The sequence below is a fragment of the Podarcis vaucheri genome (genome assembly GCF_965113315.1).
Source record: "Podarcis vaucheri genome assembly, chromosome: 6".
NCBI lineage: Eukaryota > Metazoa > Chordata > Lepidosauria > Squamata > Lacertidae > Podarcis > Podarcis vaucheri.
The window spans coordinates 67,936,535-67,955,820 of NC_138764.1; the positions used below are offsets into that span (position 1 = coordinate 67,936,535).

At 42.6% G+C, this 19,286-nt stretch overlaps 2 protein-coding genes across 2 annotated transcripts in view; one reads left to right on the forward strand and one right to left on the reverse strand.

Annotated features, from left to right (window-relative positions):
- The window catches only part of LOC309535364 (uncharacterized protein), a 123,300-nt gene extending 119,697 nt beyond the window's left edge, over positions 1–3,603 (forward strand). Inside the window, exon 5 of the mRNA XM_082228409.1 lies at positions 1,660–3,603. Within this exon, the coding sequence (XP_082084535.1) occupies positions 1,660–1,856 (197 nt within the window). The 3' untranslated portion in view covers positions 1,857–3,603. The remainder of the gene's footprint in view (positions 1–1,659) is intronic.
- Positions 1–19,286, reverse strand: part of CD34 (CD34 molecule) — a 138,351-nt gene that overhangs the window by 71,873 nt on the left and 47,192 nt on the right. The window lies entirely within an intron of this gene.

Genomic DNA, 19,286 nt, shown 5'->3' on the forward strand with positions numbered 1-19,286 from the left:
TTCCTGGGACCTGAAATTGTGGCTGCTGCGCCAGTTCTGCACTGTTAGTTCTGGCTAACATGTGTCTGTTGAATGGTTTCTTTAAATGTAAAGGTTCATCATTGTTCCACTCGATGTGTATGTCTTTAAGGGGCCAGAGCAAGGGCCAGAGCAAAATAACAAGACCCAGCTTTACAGCTGTGAAACATAGCAGGTGCTGCTGAATTGTATTGATTAAGCTGTGTCAGCAATTGGGTGTAGTATATAAGGAGCAGCACCTAGCTCTCCCATTACCCTGGGGGATGGGTTGGTGGTTGGGTCTGGTTTGTTGATGTATTAGTGTAAATGGAGTTTTTGTTTTTCTTATTAAAACCTTGTTTAAGTTATTTTTGAGTCCCTTTTTAATCTCCCTTTGAGTCTCCCCAGCAAGCTCTCTGCAGCGCTACCATACTGCAAATAGCCAACAGTGTCTGATGGTTGGAGAGCACTTTGGCAGCAGAGACAATCTGGACCAATAGAAAATGGGGCAACAAACAGGAAAAGCTAGTCCATCCAGCATGTCATCTTCTTGCCCCATCATCTTTGACCCAGGTCCAATCTGACCCTGCAATGGTGGAAGGTGGCATCATTGTCATAATTCTGCTGGTGCCACTGCAGCTGCCATGAGCAGTGAAGAAGAGAGTACTAAGGCATTCACTAGGCTTTGCTCTCACCACCACCACTACTCTGCCATGTGGCCCATGGGAAGCTCCAAGGCAAGGAAGTAATCAGGAGTGGCAAAGGAAGAATTTGCATTTTTCCTCCCACTGTTCGAAACATACAATGCTATGGGCCAATCCCTGGTGTGCCTGCAAGTGTTCTGCATCCATGCACACAATAATAAAACAAATATTAATTTTAAACAAATGCATTCACTTAATTAAACAAATGAAATTAATTATTAACTTTAAATACCCAAGCTTTTCCTCCTGCCTTCAGGTGCTTTTTGTGAGGGAGAGACTAGAAAACAAAATTTCAGCTACATGCCCTTCTACATGAGCAAACATTAGAGAAGAATAGCCTGTTTCCCAGTTGCAGGCAAATTTAAGATTCTGATAGTCTAGCCAATAAGCAGAACATAGTGAATTCTGTAACTTAAATGTTAATGGCCACTAGAATGTGCTTCATCATTGGGCTTCAGGCTTTTTTTTTAGCCTGATGCTGCTGGTAAGACAGTTCCTGAAGTCTACTTTGTATAATTCCTAACTTGATTGGCCTTTGCAGCAGGGCTAGTTGGCTTATTAAGAACACACTAATTGAAGAATTCTTGTCATCCATCAACTGACTGTCTCAGAGGGTAGGCCACTGATCAGTGGGTTAACTAGGATCTATTGAACACAGCTTAGCATTGTTAAATCAGTGAACAGCTTATTATTAAACCACAGAATAGCCACAGAACAGTATGGCAGACAGTAGCAGACAAGGGGAAAGAGGGATGATTAAGAAGAGAGTACTAATACATTGAAAAGTAGGAAAGCCACCCACACCACTGAGCGGCCTTCAATGACTGCCAACTTGAGAGCTGTTAAAGAGGTGTTAGAACTCTCGTAAACCTAAAGTAAGAATAAGAAAAGTCGGAAGAAATAAGTCTCACAGTCCTCTGTTACTATAGTGCTGTACTGGTTTGTTCTCTTTTTCCAGGGTGTAGATTGGTGCTGCAGGCCTGCATGAGACCAAAGAGAGGACAACATCAGCATCATGCATTGTCTGGGGAGAGAGATCGTCAAGATTTAAGGACAAGGGACAGGGATCTGTTAAAAAGGGCAAATGCCTTAAAGGAAATCCGAAGCACATTAAGGCTTCAGAGCCATGTCTATGGAAAAACCTCACAACTTTAACTGAAAAAATACCATGTCTATCCAAAGAAGCACATCATGGTGTACAGTATCTAAGGAAAATCTCTGCAACATTTAAAAAAACAACAATTTGCTTCAAACTGTTTTTAATATTGCATTTTAAAATTACCATAACACAAGAGAACAAAAGTGATAAACTGCTAATTAAGGGACAAACTGTAGGGGGTGCTAGAATCTCAGCTAAGATAGCCTAGGCGCATTCCATTGTTAGTGATGTGATGATTATCAAAGCTATTTGTGAAAGCATATGTTAGTCATAGCAATCTCCTTGGTAATAGAGATCTGGAGGATTTAGAGCCTGCTCTGTGCTAAGAAAGTGAAATGGTGCTCTCTTTTCTTAATTTGTCTGCCACGATTGGCATTGCTGTGTGACAGGTACAAGGAGGGCAAGAATGAATTCCCAGATCATAGGTAGTTGCCTTATACCAGGTTAGACTGTTTGTCTAACTAGCCCAATATAGTTGTTGTTTTGTTATATAGTTGACTCTGAAAGGTGCCAGGAGGTCTCTGAGGTCTTGGGCAGAGGTCTTTTTGCATCAATTCCTATGCTGTTTGATCCTTCTAACTTAGGGTGGGGAATCTGTGGCCTCCAGAGGTTGTTGAATTACAGATTTCATCATACCTGACCACTGGCCATTAAGAATCCAACAATATCTGGAGGGCCACAGGTTCCCCATCCCTGTTTTAACAGGAGATGTCAAGGTGTTTTCCAGGTGCCCAGTCTTGTTTGCACTCTGAGCATGCCTCTTAACCCCTTGACTCTTCTGTTTTCCTCCATAGGTGGCTGTGCAAAGAATCATAGAAATGTAGAGTTGTAAGGGACCCTGAGGGCCATCTAGTTCAACCCCTTGCAATGAAGGAAATCTTAATTAAAGCATCCAAGACAGAAGACCATCCAACCTCTGCTTAAAAACCTCCAATGAAGGAAAGTCCACAACCTCCCAAGAGTGTCTGTTCCACTATTGAATAGCTCTTAGTGTCAGAAAGTTCTTCTTGATGTTTAGTCGGAATCTTTCTTGAATTCATTGGTTCGGGTCCTACACTCCAGAGCAGGAGAAAACAAGCTTGCTCCATCTTCCATGTGACAGCCCTTTAGATATTTGAAGGTGGCTATCATGTATTTCCTCTTTTCCAGGTTTTTCCAGGCTAAACATACCTAGTTCCTTTAACAGTTCCTCATAAGGCTTGGTCTCCAAACCCTTGATCATCTTGGTTTCCCTCCTCTGCACACGCTCCAGCTTGTCAATATCCTTATTAAATTGTGGTGCCCAGAACTGGCTGCTTAGCATGCCAACCAATTGTTTTGGAAAGCCCTTCCTTAGCCAACTACGATCTCCAAATGGGTCACATTTTGTCCCAGGTAACCCATCAGAAACCACAGTTCTTCTGAGGGGATCATGTTGTCCAACATGTTCAGTTTATTCCAGCTGCTCCATGGCATATTTCAGGACAAGTCTCATAGAATCATAGAACTGTAGCGCTAGAAAGGATCCTAAGGATCATCTATTCCAACTCCCTGCAATGCAGGAATATGCAGCTATCCCATATGGGGCTCAAACCTGCAACCTTGGTGTTACCAGCACCACACTCTAATCAACTGAGCTATCCAGAGGCCCTTTGTTATGTAAGTACTTAGAGCTCCTCCTCATTGGAACTTAAAGTCAATTAACTTCAGCTGGTTTGGGACAAACAGCTTACATTACATTAACAGCAAGAACAACATAAATATGTAACCAAATAACTCCATATGATATAACAAAACACACATGCACAGTGTTACTCCACACAGATTACATAGTCAAGGGGAGGAATGCTTTAAGATCCAATTTTACCTTGGGGTATTGGTGCTCACTAAGAAGTAGATTGGCATCTGTACAGCATTAGTACAAAATGTTTCCTTCTTCATCTCCTTTATTTACTTCATGGCATGTTTTCAAGAAAAGTCTCACAAATCTTTGGTTATGTTTTCCATCCTATCACTGGCAGGAGACATGAAAAAAGCTGATAGCCCTGCCAAAATGTATAGCCCACTGTGGTCTGTGCTCTGTAGTCTTAAAAGACCACCCAGAGCATTCTGGGACACTATCCAAAAAATTATGTCTAGCTGGAAGTGTTTTTGACAGCAAATTCTCATTTTCAGTTGTACAGAAGTGTTCTGCACATTTGATTTAGCACTGTGGTGGCAAACCAGGGGCATTGTGGTCTTGATATAAAACTCCTGTCGTTCTTGTTGATGCACTTACCTTATTGTAGAGCAATGAGATGAGGTTCAGCTTGGGGGTGCCCACTTCAACACTATGGAGCTTGTTGTGCTCCTTGGTTTTCCTCAGAGCTACAAACAATGATGTAGGCTGGAGGATGGCTGGACTAGAAGTGGTGCAAGATCAAGTGTGAAACCAATGGAACAGTGTTTAAAGCATGCCACCATGCCTAAGATATAGTGACAAAGGCAGCAAAAAAGACCTAAATTGCTGTCTCTGTTGCACCCTCAAATAGTCAGTGAATGGGATGTTGGAACCCCAGGCTTGCTGTGATACATTCACAGGTTCAGATGCTGGTAATCATAGACTACTGTAATGTGCCCTGTATGAGGTTTCTCTTCTGGCTGGTCCTGAGGTTGCAGCTTGTGCAGAATACTTCAGCCGGAGTAGTGAGTGCTAACCCTGACCAAATATATATCATGGCAATGGGGTACAAGCCATAAGAGTAGTAGTAGGAGTAGTAGTAGTAGTAGTAGTAGTAGTAGTAGTAGTAATGTGCATGTGGTGCCTACCCTATGGATCATACTTGTGGCATCTCAAGCTGTGGGGCAGGACCACAGTTCAGAGGCAAATCTTTGGGTTTCCTACCCCAGAATAAAGGACAATTGCTGTAAAGCAGCTTCCTTCCAATTCCAATTCCATTCTGGATATAGGATTGTATCGAAATCTGTTGCTGCCCCCACATCACCCTTTCCAAATCAAGATGCAAGTGCACAAAAGGGACTCTTCCAAAAAGACAATTCATTTTCCTCCCCTTTCACATATGCAAAGCTAGAGCTGTGAAGTCCTTCCCTTCCTCTTACTTTCCTGAATGCTTTCCTGAACATGGATTGTCGGGAAGAGTGGAACACTAGCTTTTCTAGTAATGTGAATAGAGGAGCAGTAAATTTGCATCCCAGCTCTCTTAAAAAACACAAAAAACTTGCATGCTGGAGTGCCCTTGTTAAATTCTGATAAAAAAGAAACATGAACATTAACTGCAACACAATACAAACTGTGATATAACCACAACCTGAGCAATAACCATGTCAATATTGCATGATTACATTTGCCACCATTTTATTATGGGGCCAAAAGCACCCCTAAGAATTTATATCACTTGCTCAATACCTCACCTATACACTGTCCTTTGCTTGCAGGTCTCTCAGGCCCAGTCACTGAATAAAAAACATTCTCTTGAATAACCTTGTGAAAGTCAAGGGGCACACAATTCTCTTGCATCTGATGAAGAGCTGCAAAGAAAGAGTACAGTCTCTTCATTTAGCTTGTAAAAGCTGCAGACTGGAAGAGAGTTTAATTTAATATGGTGTGTGCATTAAGAAAGAAAGAGGCTGAAAAACTGAACACTTGAGTGTGCTGGTGCTTGTAACTGATCGTTAGGCCTAATTGGATAGTCTGACATAGTCAGAAAAGTAACATTAACTAGGATTAGGGGGAGAAAAACACCCCTCAGAATCCATCATTCAAAAGGGGAAGATCCCCTCCAGCTGTAGTTTATTTAAAGTAAGCACAGTCTAAAGCAGTGGCAATATCATTCAGCAGGAAAGAGAGTGTGGCTCTTCTACAAGAGATTTACTGTTTAGAACAGCTTCGCTGTGAAGTCACTAACATTTAGAGCACAACAAATCGGTGTTTATGTAGCTACACCACAATGAATGACAGTCTTTATGAACCTTGCAAGCAAAACTTAGTAGAGGCTGACAGTACTTGAAAGGAGAGAAATGTAGAGTTACTGGCACCGGCAGCTCAATAGGAGGCCCACCGTATTGCATGTCAGTGCCAGGCTCAGCCCAGAGGCATACAAAATAGGTGGCATCTTTTCCTTCTGTGCATAGATTCTGTTGGCCAATGTTTGTGTTGGCTTGGTCTTCCAAAAGCCTATGAACTCTTACAAATATTATTCAAATAAAACATATAAAATGTAGTAGATAGGTAGCCGTGTTGGTCTCTGAAGAAGTGTGCATGCACACGAAAGCTCATACCAAGAACTAACTTAGTTGGTCTTTAAGGTGCATATAAAATGTACATATTGTGACTTCCTAACCAACATGTCAACAACTGTCTGTCGTAAAAAGATACACAGCCATTACAATTACGGGAATATCTTCCATTCTGCAAATCCTTCTCAGTATACATGGTTTTTGCTGTCAAGAGAATAGGAATGACAAGGTATTATATATCTATTTCACTGGACCGATTCCAGCTGGAATAGCGACATACAAGTTTCAGTGGGGTAGTTGTTGATAGTTTTGTTGCAACAAATGCAAAATTAAAGCAAAACACTTTAATTCTTATGCAATCTTAAACACTAATTGGTTTATTATGGCATAAGCATTAAAGGACTACAGTCCACTTCATTGGATGCATGGAAGGTTATGACAAATTGGCAGATATATAAATGGGCATTGATGTAAAAGATATAAAATTTTAATAGTGAGGCCAGAAGTTAGGGATAAAATGCTAAATGTATGAAAATAAATACTGTAGTGATGATTTACAAAGCAGTGTTGATAATAACATAAGCTTCCCGGTACTGGCACTGATAAGACAAATACAGTGGTGCCTCGCATGACGAAATTAATTCGTTCCGCGAGTTTTTTCGTCTAGCGAATTTTTCGTCTTGCGAAGCACGGTGTCGGAAAAGTTTTGGAAAAGCTTCAAAAATCACCAAAAACCTCAAAAAAGGCTACCACACCACGTTCTATGAGTTGCTCCTTGAAGTCAAGTCGCAACTGTATTAACGGTGTTAAGAAAAAGGAAACAAACTTGCAAGACGTTTTCGTCTTGCAAAGCAAGCCCATAGGGAAATTCGTCTTGCGAAGCAGCTCAGAAAACAAAAAACCCTTTCGTCTAGCGAGTTTTTCCGTCTTGCGAGGCATTCGTCTTGCGGGGCACCACTGTAACTATATTGCTAAGACAATTAAATCCATTATCTAGATTCAGGCCACATGTGATGAATCAAGCTTCTACATAACAACTCATCTACAAGTTTGTTTTTGTAGACTCATAGACAGAAGGCCTCATCAGGTATTTGGATTAGGTGCTAACACACAATGGGGGCTGTGGGAATGAATGAGCATGCTGGCTGTAGCCGTACATCAGCCTACATGAATTGAAGGCTGAAATTCTGAAGTGGGGAGCCCCTATATTCATGGAGGATCCCCACACGTTTTAGAAGGTTTTAAAATACACCGGGAAACACCATAGGTGGTCTCCACTTCAAAAGTTTGTGGAGGGTGAGGGGAGCATGACGCTGATGCATTCATCCCCGTGATCTTTCCTCATGGGTTAGCAAGTCTGGAGAATGCTTTCATCATGCCTGATTTGTGAAGCATGGAAGCTTGTATATTTCTTGCAGAGTTTGGTATGACACTACTTTCATAACTGACTACTTTATAGCCTGAATCTAATCTCTGACATTGGCAAATGAAGTGTTGTTAGTTGACACCATTTATGAGTGCAGCTACAGCTGTCTATTGCTGCAACTTGTATTGCACAAGGGGCCAAAGCTGCCTAGGTGCGCCTGTGTGGTTTAAGCCTTTGCACAGTATATAAAAGGGTGCACGGCATGACATTTGTAGGGAACAGGATTGGCAATGTTATCTGACATCTTTTCTGGGACACTAGAACCAGGACCTCTCCTTGGCACAACACAAGTACTAAAAATTATGACATTCCCAAAATATTACCTTAAACAGTATTGCTACTCTTACTTTACTTTTCTGAGCAGTGAGCAGTTGCAGGGATTCAATGTGTACATGGGTTTAATTTCCTTTGGACGGAAGTCACTGGAATATTTGAATTTATTTACAAATCTACAGCTAGGCATAGGTGGATGCAAAACCTAGAGCACTCCAACAAACAGCCAAAGTAAACTCACTGTCCCAGCCAGCCCAAATGCTGTTAGTTTAGGGACCAAACTAATCTCTGTCTCCAGGTTTTTCTCAATCTCTGGCTCAAACTTGACAACTGCAGTCTGTTGTTTTTCCTTAAAGTTAAGGAAGATTCAAATTGTTCCTCACTATTTCAAGCCATACGCCAGCAGCCTCAGAAAGGTATGACCAGACTTGGCCAGCAGGTTTAATCAGCTTTAAGAAATCCTTCTGGCACAGCTAGCTCTCTTGAGTCCAAACCCCAAAATGTATACCATTTATAGTCCAGTCCAGTCAATGCAATGCAATGCATTGGGACGTGGGTGGTGCTGTGGGTTAAACCACAGAGCCTAGGACTTGCCGATCAGAAGGTCGGCGGTTCGAATCCCCACGGCAGGGTGAGCTCCCGTTGCTCGGTCCCTGCTCCTGCCCACCTAGCAGTTCGAAAGCACGTCAAAGTGCAAGTAGATAAATAGGGAAGGTAAATGGCGTCTCAGTGTGCTGCTCTTCCATGTGCTGGCCACATGACCTGGAAGCTGTATGCCGGCTCCCTCGGCCAATAATGCAAGATGAGCGTTGCAACCCCAGAGTCGGCCACAACTGGACGTAATGGACAGGGGTCCCTTTACCTTTACCTTTACAGTCAATGCATAGCCCCATAGCAACACATTACATGTTAATGCTATGCACCCAAATACCACAACAAACAGCAGCTGTGCAATACACTATGCACAAAGCCTTATATAGACGCCACATCATTTGCTCTTCCAACAAATTAGCAGCTTGTATACTGCCCCCCTTCTACCACTTAGACATCCACACAGAATATGTATCACGTAAAGGAAACTGGACTTCCAAACACAAGGGATGGAGAGCAGTCTATAGACAACATAAGAAAACCACTTGAACAGAATAACAGCTGCTCACCCATTGATTATAACATTCTTGACTCACTGGTGTTGTTTATCCCTAGTAATGTCTGTCACCTGAAGTACAGTCAGCTCATTTGAACTATCTTTCTTCTCTAGAAGCAGAAGGGGGGAAAATCAATCTGTCCCTTCTACTTCGATTACAGAAGTGAGAAATAAAAGACCTTCCAAACCATCTGATGACCCTATATATTTTACTGATGTGTTTATATATTAGTGGCAGTTGGCAAGGCTGCGGACTGCCAAGCACCTTCTGATGGCACATAATAAGCACAGGTGTGGGGGGAGGCTTGCATGTTTATGCGCACACACATACTCACAGAAGCCTGTGGTGAATAATAGAACAAAACGCTCCTAGCAACTCCACAAATCAAAGTGCACAAAAAAATAAACGAAGTAGTTAAATAGCTCATTAGAAGGGCAAAAGATAGGAAGGGGGTGTTGCAAGAGGTTTTAAACAAAACTTCACAGAGAGAGAGAAAAGATTTTAAAGTTTTAATGCATTAAAAAAAACAACATTTATTAATTAATTCAGTTTATAAGCCAGCCAATAACAATAGTTCTCTGGGTATAATATGCTGGTTATTGTTCCATTTTTCCTTATTCTGGTTGTGAACTCTCTCATATTCCTCTGTCTCCCTCTGACAAAGGCATGCTCTCTTTCAAGCTGTCCCTCTTAACATTTCTTTCCTTTGTTATTAGCCCAGTCAGACAAAATTTCCAGACAGTTCCATCGATACTGGTACTCAGTTATTTGCTGCTCTCTTTTCTTCCCTTGCTTCCCAAGCTCAAGGTTGTTTAGGTGGTGGCAGCAGCAGCAGCAATGACAATACTCTCCTTCATTCTGTGTTGCGCCATGTCGGCACACCAGCCATGTTGTATTATGCCATGTTCCCATGGCAGCCATTTTGTAACTGGTACCAATGACATTTTCTCAGTATTCAAAATGTGCCCACTGCTCTAAAAAGATTGACAACCCCTGCCTTGGTACAGTGTTCAAAGCACATAAACCAAGCATTTGTCTTTTTTTTCTCTGCCATTTTTTTCTGTGGTATGCAATCCTGATTTTATCACCAGTCTTCCCAACATGCTTGCCTTCCAACTTCACACACTTTGCTTCACTGAACTAGAAAAAGTATTTTTCTAACTAACAAGTGCAAATACTTACTAAAAAAAAACTGGTTGCACGATGAGATACACAAAATACACAAAACACCTTTCCCTTGTCTACACCTCAGGATAAATTAAAACTGCTTAGCTAGAGACAAAATGGACTACACTGAACTGTCGTCAGTAAGCAAAGTGCAAAAATCAATGGCAGCTCACTGTTAAAAGGTGAAAAGTGGTGGAATGAATTTCACCTTTTTTGGTGTAAAAATTATCATGAAACCCCGGTGCAAAAGGACTGTGTCAGCCGTATCTTATATAGTCATTTACGTAGTCATTTTATACATAAAATCGTCTTCCTTGGAATCTTTTGAATCAGTCTCCAGGCTACTATCTTCCAGGTTAAGTGAGGCCACCACAGGAGGTCAAATATTTTATTGTAACAGGATATGGAATTCACAGATGCCGGAATAATTTTGCAATAAAACAAAATGTTCAGGGCTTGTGTACTATAATGAGACATATGAAGAACCATTAACTTGTCCCTTTCATTGACTGCCATCTATCTTGATGTCCCATGGCCTTGAGGTTAACTGTATTTGCAGTGGGTGAGAATAATAGACACATTACGAATACTCGAGGTAGGATAAGACTCCCCAGCATAATGAAGAATTAATGATTCCTAATTTGTCTAGAGATACAGGATGGATGTCAGATCTGATGGATGCTTGCTGGGTGAAATAAGTTTGTCCTTTCTTTGCTCATGGTTGGCATCTTTTCAGCAGCTAAACATTAAAGTCATACTTGTACCAAACACTCGCAGTAAGACAGGGTATATTTTATTGACATTGCTGTTCTGCCTTCTGTACAGGTTATGACAATTAATAGGTATCGGCAAGGAATAGTTTCCAACAGAGAAAAGGTTAATTGTTTTGCTACATAATCTAACTCCAGGGAATCTTTCACTCTGCTGGAAAAGCCACCTCTCATGATGCAACAGAAGAGAAGCCAGATGCTTCTTATTTGGTAGGACTGACCCTTATTCTAGATCCCTGCAGCTCCTTAAACAAATGACCTTCCTGTAAGAACACTGCAGCTCTAGTGGAGTCAGCATCAAAGATTTCTAAATTCTCTTATTTTTGAAATAGTGTACTCACCATCTTAGTATCCTGGATATGACAATATAGACTGGCTGAGACCATTCACATTTATCCATTTATTTATCTCCACCCTGATGCTTTGCAAAATGGTGATATGTAAGTACTTTTCTAAATGAACTAAAAATAGCTGCACTGGTTGCCAGATAATTTCTGGGCCCAATTCAAGGTGCTAATGTTAGTGTTTAAAACCTATAACCACTCAGGCCCCAAATACCCACAAGACAGACTCCTTCCCTACTGACCCTCTTGAGTGCTGAAAGGGGGCCATCTTGGTAGTTCCTCTGCTCTCAAAGGATCGAGAGATGGCAGCCCAGGAGAGGGCATTCTCTGTGGTGACCCCTAAGCTGTGGGACTCCTTCCCCACAGAGGGGCATCTGGCACCTTCATTATAAAGCTTCAGGAGAATGCTGAAGATGTACTCCTTTACCCTGGCTTTTGACATCTGAGGTGTATGTTTTTAGGATCCACCTTATTTGTATGATTGCAAATTGTTTTAAATTGATTTTAATATTGTTTTAATATTTTTTAATGCTTTAATCTACCCTAGGACATTAGGATGAAGGACAGGTAATCAAAAAACAAAAAACCCAACAACAATCCACTTTTCCTCCCTCTTTAATGCAGATGCACTATTTCCATGTTGTTTTTTAATTTTCTTTTGCAGAAACAGTAAATGTGGGTTAAATGGAAAAATAATATCAGACAGCATTTCAATGAGGCCAATATTGTGTGGACACTGTAGAAAACTTCCATGCATGAGCAGCACTACATCCACAAAACACTGCTCTGTGGAAGCACCCATTGCAAATTAAAAGTACTGCAGTCTTATTGTGCCCTTTATTATCAGTGGTTTTTTTTAAGTAGTCAGCATGCTGGGTAAACAGGAACTCTTCTCTTTGCAACATATATCCCTTCCGTCCTTGAGGGCCATATGACACGACAAGCTCAGTAGCATGTAGCTTATCCCTGGGAAAGTCTCCCCCCCCCTTGTTCTTTTTGATTTAAAAATGCAGCTATTCTCTAGAAACCAAAGGAGAAGAACAGCATGGGGTGAAATGTGCTGTTTCCCCAGTCAAAATCAAAACTGCTTTTTGCATTACATAGGTAGAGATATCTATAGGTAGATACATACCCCAGCAAAAAGCAGCTGGGGAGATTTCAGCGGAAAAATAGCACCAGGGAAAGGGTTGTGCTGGGTTTCCACTGCTCTTTGCAGCTTCGACGGCTGCAACTGATAAAACAAAACAAAGAAACCAACTATGAATCAGGTGCCGCTTTATTTAAGTCACTGGCTTAAATGCTTCCTTGCTTTCTGTTTTTATTGTAAAAGGAGGGGAAAAGGTCAAGACATCCTGGTTGTTCATAAGAAAAAAATAATACTTTGATTTTCCAGGAAACTGCAAAAGATGAAAATAATAAGAAAAGAAACAAATAAGCTGGGGGGGACGGATGACAACTCTGGCAGCTTCTCCCCTTGTTTGCTCCATTTGCCCCCAAACACCCACCTGACCATATTAGCCTGTTCATTTTCATGTACGACCTGGTGTTACAATGAGTACAAGCATGGATGTGGTACGCTCTGCTGCACAGAGACCCGGAGCCCATTTCCACTAACCTTGACCTGTTGTAAGCCATCAACCTCCAGTGAGACTTGCCTCTGCTACACGCTGTTGCTACAGAGAGAATGGGGAGGGGGAAACCCACAAAGCATGTTTATTCTTCCAAGGGGACTTACGGATGGCTTGCCCCGATGCCACTCTAAATAGAAAGCACCATCCATTCAATTGCATTGGCTTCCTCCTCCTCTCCCCCCACCAGCTTCTTTCAGGTACATTGCTTCTCTTCAACAACAACTACACATGCCCTGTTAGGGTCGCATGCTGATCAATTAAAATTACTTCTGCTAAAATACTTTTGAAGCCAGTTGCCTCTGTGCAAAGCAGGAAAACAGTGGCTATAGGTGCACAAGGTGAAGCTTACAGGGCAAACGTAAGCATAGGAAGCTGGAGTAAATTATGCTGGCGTAAGTAAAGCCAGCATAAAGTACACCAGATCTAGAGCTCAGTCAGGAGGCTCAGGAAGGGGAGATGCCAGTTGAACTGGCTGCAGGCACCCATATCAGGTGTGTACAAACTGTGAGGCTAGATATAGATAACTCATGGGAAGTGGCACAGCAAAGGAATGGAAGCAAACAGGAGATGAAGTGTCCACCATGTCCACAGCGATGCTCACCACAGTGGCAGCCAATCACTATGCATCACAAATCCCAGGCACACCAACCGCACACCCCTGGTGGTGGGAATGGACAGACAAGTGGGAGGCCAGGAAGGCAGGCAGGCAGGCAGGCACTGTTGGAAAATTCCATTCCACCTGTAGTTGCAGACATGGAACTGTTGCATGTCACATGTCTGTTTACATATCAGCACAGTCTGCTGGGAACTTCCGTTGTGTGTATAGTTTTTGCTTCTCTCTAACTTCCGTTGTGTGTATAGTTTTGGCTTCTCTCTGTCTCTCTGAGAAGACAAAGAGAGAGACGACATGTTTCTTTCTCCTGATTTATGATTAATAAATCCGTAGTTGTAGTATCCTTCCACAAGCCTCACGCCTACTCTGTGTGCGCAGTTCGCTCGGCTGATATAGTGTGCCCTAGCATTGAAGCCTGGGTCGCTGATTTACGTCAGAGCAGAGGCCAATGGGTCTTCGCCGAGGGGTGGCTGGAAGGAGACGACCCAGCTGGGACTAGCCAGCTGGCCTTGCGACCCTCTGCATACCGAGAACAGGCACTACACTGGCATTTCTTGTGCTTGCTGTATGCAAGGCCTGCCTGGAGCTGACAGCCTGGTTCTGAAGGGGAGCCTCTCCGCCATGCAGTCCCAGCACCTGCTCCTGCCACTGCTGCCTCCCACAATAAGGTGCTGGCATCATGTTCAGCTTCGGCCAGTCTCTGTTGGGCCACTAAGGCTGGGGGCATTGTCTTCCCAGGCCCCTGTGGGGCAGTGTGAGCAGGCACCTCTTTTTGGGGCAGGTAGCACAGCTCAGAGGCCGGGGAGGTGGTGGCTGCTGCCCAGAGGATTCCCAAGGGAAGGGGAGGGGAGAGGAAGCTGAGGGAACACTCCACAAGGAAGGGTATTCAAAAAAGGGCGAGAGGCTGCCAGCTTTGTAGGCAAGGGGTGGCATAACTGGGCCCCTGAGCCCCACAGGGGTGCTGCAGAAAGAATGTAGTTGGTCAAAGGAGCTGTGGACTCAAAAAGGTCAAAAGCCTCTGCCCTAAGCACATGCTTGTTTTGCTTAATGGTTAATCCACCCCTGCTCCAAGGAATGCAAAGCGCATGGGAAAATGTCAAATGGCAGCCCCCTAAAATATTTTATTGGGTGCTCCCAAGGGACCTCGGTTGGCTTCTGTGACCCTTAGGGACCTTTCTTACTCTATGATTCGTACACTGAATCAGAAAAAAATGATTAATATGCTTTGCTGCTATTAGACTGTTTATCTGTTGCACAAAGATCAGAGTACTATCACTACTGGGGATGAGAACTTAAGATGGAGCAGGGTGTGCAGCACATTGACAACTAGGACTGTCCTAGATGTCAGGGGATTTTCTGTTTTGCACATCACAAACTCTTGGAAGCAGGAGAAAAGGGCTCTCTCACCTTCAAAAGATACAGAAGAATGAAATGTCAAAAGGTAGCCTAGAAGGGCAGCAAATTTTAATACCAGCAGAAACAAAGGGTACTAAAGTTATATGCTTCCCTATTTAGAGAAAGAAAGAACAGAAGGAAGGAAGGAAGCCACCCCTATATCTGGTGTGTGATTCTGGCTTCCATTAAATTCAGTAAGAAATGTTAATAGCAAGCAAGGAATAAGAAGACTGTGGCAGAACTCTCTGCCGCAGCTGCTTGTGCACACACTGCCCCGGCTGCTTCCATTCATCTCCTTGCTTCTCTCTTCCCCACTGGCTGAAGCACACAATGGATCAACTACTTTGCAGTTGAATCTGGGGGCAGGGGGGAATGCTGAGCTCTCTCCTTAGTAAAAAGTGAAAGCAAATTAAATTAAGACTGCACAGTCTTGCAAGCTTGGGAAATAAAATCAAACTTCCCAAATCAGATAAAAACAAAATCAAGAGGGCAATTAAATGTTCTGTTCCAAACTGTAGAAGGTATAATAGGTTTGCTGTTTTAAATTGAACATGGCATGCTAGGATACAAACTTGGACAACTGCACTCTTGCCAAATAGTTCATTTTAAAACTGGAAGCCACAAGAAACATTTTGAACAGCTTGCAACAACATTGTCAATAGCTTTTGAAATGAATAGATGAATAAGGTGTAAAGAAAATTATCATTGCTGTTATTCAGCCAAATAGCACATATTAGAATAAAAAATCCCCGGTTCAACTCAGTCCATTAAAAGCCATTAATCCAACCCATCAAAATATTCCTCTTCTTTCTTGCATAGATGCAAAAAAAAATAAAATATTTAATGGTTAAAACTAGATCACTTTTACAGTGCAATCCTACTATGCATGTTTACTCAGAAATAATGTTCACAATTTTCAATGGATTTTATTCCCAAGTGAATATCCATAGGATTATGGCATTCAAATAGAGCATTTTCTCTCTCTTGCCTGAGGAAGAAGTTTGAATGCAAAGCACTATGAATCAAAGCCCCTTCCTCCATCTCCCTTGGCTGCAGGACCAGTTTTTGCTACCTAGTGCAGTGGTTTTCAACCAGCATGCCACGGCACCCTGGGGTTCCTTGAAGGATGGTCAGGGTTCACGCGGGCAACACTGGCCTCTGTCCCTCTTTCCTTCCCTCCGTCCTCTGATGTCCTCTTGCATCTCTGCCTCTCAAAGGCTTGCACACAGCTGTTCGTTGCAGAGGCCCTGGCTACAAGCTCCACAGGCGAACGATGCCCCTGGGGCTGGTCAGGGGGTGCTGGTTGCCAGGAGCTGGGGGGGCCTCAGAGTAAGCAAGCAAGGGGGTGAGGCAGCTAAGCCAGCTAGTCCACCAGTCCTGGCTGTTGGGAATGTGGGGCAGGGGGGAGGGCACATCACTTTGGGGCAGGGGGGAGGGCAGCTCAGAGACCAGGGATGGCAGCAGTAGCTGCCCGGAGGACTCCCAAGGAGAGCAGAGAGGAGAGGAAGCTGAGGGAACACTCCACAAGGGGGTGGTTTTCGAAAAGGGTAAGAGGCTGCCGGCTCTGCAGGCAAGGGTGACATAACTGGGCTCCTGAGTCCCATGGGGGTGCCACAGAAAGGATGTAGTTGGTCAAGGGAGCTGTGGACTCAAAAAGGTTGAAAACCTCTGCCCTAGCGCATTGACTGCATGCTCCTTCTCCCAAGGGCCCTTTCAGTTAGCTGTGCTGCAAAACTGGGTTGTATTCAGTGCCCCCCCCTTAAACATGTTTAGGGGTACTCTCATTTTCCTGCTCATATTGAAATACTGCCCCTCAATGAGGCCAAACTTAGATTCACAAAATGTTTAGGGGTATGTATACCTCTACTTCCCCACAGTGAAAAGCACTGTTATATTTAATAATTTTTATGCATATTAAACCAATTAAAACCAATGGACCTAAGTTAGTAATGGCCATTGATGCCAATGGGTTTATTCTGGGTAAAGATTAGTTGACTACAGCCTTTTATCTTCTGTCCTTTTCTAATAGGCTGATCATATAACAAGAATGCCAAATAAAAGAAAGGCTGGTAAACGGAGCAATGGACTCAACCCTTTCAAGGTGGAAAATAATTCATTTGACCATGGCTATTATTACATGTCCTGTGACCTCTGAGCAATGAGGGGTTTCAGAGGTTCCTGCATGTACCTTGGGGTTTGGTTTCCTTGGAACAGAAATCACTAGAGTTTGGTGACATTTCTGTGTTATAAGGTTTCTGCACACATATATCAAGACAGAAGGCTCACAGCATTAACATTCCAACAGATCCTGCTTCTCCATTAGGTTTCTACAAGGGCATAGCACAGCCATAGCTGTCGGTTTTGCACATAAAGCAAATCTGTCTCTTTCCAGCTCCACTCCCAAGACTACCAAACTATTGTTCTCTTTCATATGGACACACCTTGATGACATTACCTACAGCCAGAAGATTTAGAAGGTATGTCCTCTTCCAGGAGGTTTTCCAACTATTAGTTTCTGTGACAACTAACCACCTGTATTTCACCAAGCCTTCTGTAAGGCAAAGGTCCACTATTTCAATTCAGGTGTATCTACCAGGACAAGCCTGTCCATCCAGGTTACCTCCTTAGAATTATTCTTCTGTAGAATGCAAAAAATCACAAGCTTGGAGAGAACCCCCAAAAACCAGTTTAGTCCAACTCAAAAATTAAAACACTATTAGGAGACTTACGTATCCCTTTCTCTCTTTCTCTCTGGCTAAGAAGACTGATATGCGTGACAGAGATTGGGAAAAATCAGCTTCAGCAGGAGCCAAAAATTATCTTGGATTTTCAAATACTGGCAGATATATATGCTCTAACTTTTAAAATTTGGTCAGTGGGATCTCTATGGTAAAAACAGAACTGGCAGCAGTTCATTTTTGTGCAGTGTGATAAAGTTCACTTTTAAACTAAACAGTCTCAAATACATCTTCTGATCTCACCACTGAGCAACCATAGTCAGCCCCTGCAAGGCCACACACTATGAATGATTTAGTTGTTTAAGCAAAAGCCATAACAAAGTAACAGAACAAAGGTTGATATTCAACTAATAGTGCAGTGCTTACCATGCCTACTGAGGAATAAGTCCTATTGAACTCAAAGGTGTTTACTCCCAGGTAAATGAGATTAGGATTTCAGCCTTAGTCATATGGCCCTCTAATTTTACCATTAATGTCTGCGGTCTTTTGCACATTTACCTAGGAGTGAAGCCCATTAAATCCCTTGCGTGATGGTGCACCATCTGGATCCAGTTCCTCATTTCTGGGCTAAAGTATTATTTACATTCTTCTAAATTCCTTGGGAAAGAACAGGCTTTTTAAATAATGTTTTTGTGGCGCCTTGTTGAATTACTTTGAAAACTATGAAGATCAGGAAAGGCTGAAGAAACTTGGATGTGTTTCTGGAAAGGGGGGGGGACGGTTGGTTACAAGGCACCCATAATTTCTGCTATTGGGGAATGGTAGCCTTTGCCTGAAGAAGGAGGTTCCACTCCAGTCTTGGGAAAGGCAAAAGTGGAGCCTTTGCTATTGCTGGGATTCAAGAGCGGCATGTTCAAGGCAAGGACTCTGTATGACCTTTAAAAATACCCTTCTTGTGAATCTATTGTCTCTGACCTTTTTGTCCTTTCAGGTTATTGCTTGCAAATTACAGAAGACAGCAAGATCTTTTCTTGGGTGCGAAACCTACTGAAATTGCAGGGTTAATATTTAGGAAATCAGAGCTAAAGCATTAATAATTCACTGCCTGCTGTCATATATATGTATATATATTCATACAATTAGTGTTTAGTTTTATAATAATAATAATCTCTGATCAGTTATGTAGATGAGTGGTATGTGCCAGTGTTAACTGTGATCAGGATTAATCTGCCCACAAAGTCTGTCAGCATTTCAATACAATGGAAACCCTGGAGATTTACAAGGCTGCTAAGATCTTATGCTTTATTGGAACGATGTGTGAACCTGACGCTTTCGTTGTTCAGCAGGTTTTTAGGAATTCACTATTCTCCTGAAAATTCCAAATATGAATAATGCCAAACGACACCACGGGAAAAGAGTTTCAATACCACAGGGGAATGGGAGGAAAAATATTGAAATCTGCGCAGAAGAATGGAAAGGAAATTATTGCAGGAGTTCCACAATATAGAAATTAGGGGTGACTTCAGAGATTACAGCTAGCTAAAGATGATACCTTCCCAAACCTATTCTTCCCTCAAGGCCTTTGGCTTAACTCCTCACTCCCAACCAAAAAGTAGGGATGGGGGAGGACATGCCAGTGTAGTGAGGAACAGAATCAAGGCATGAACAGAGATATTTCCTTCAATCTATCTTGATGGGATTCCCTATTTAGTGGTTATCAGAGATTTGTAATATGAAAAGACCAGAACCTATACCTTCATGTGTAA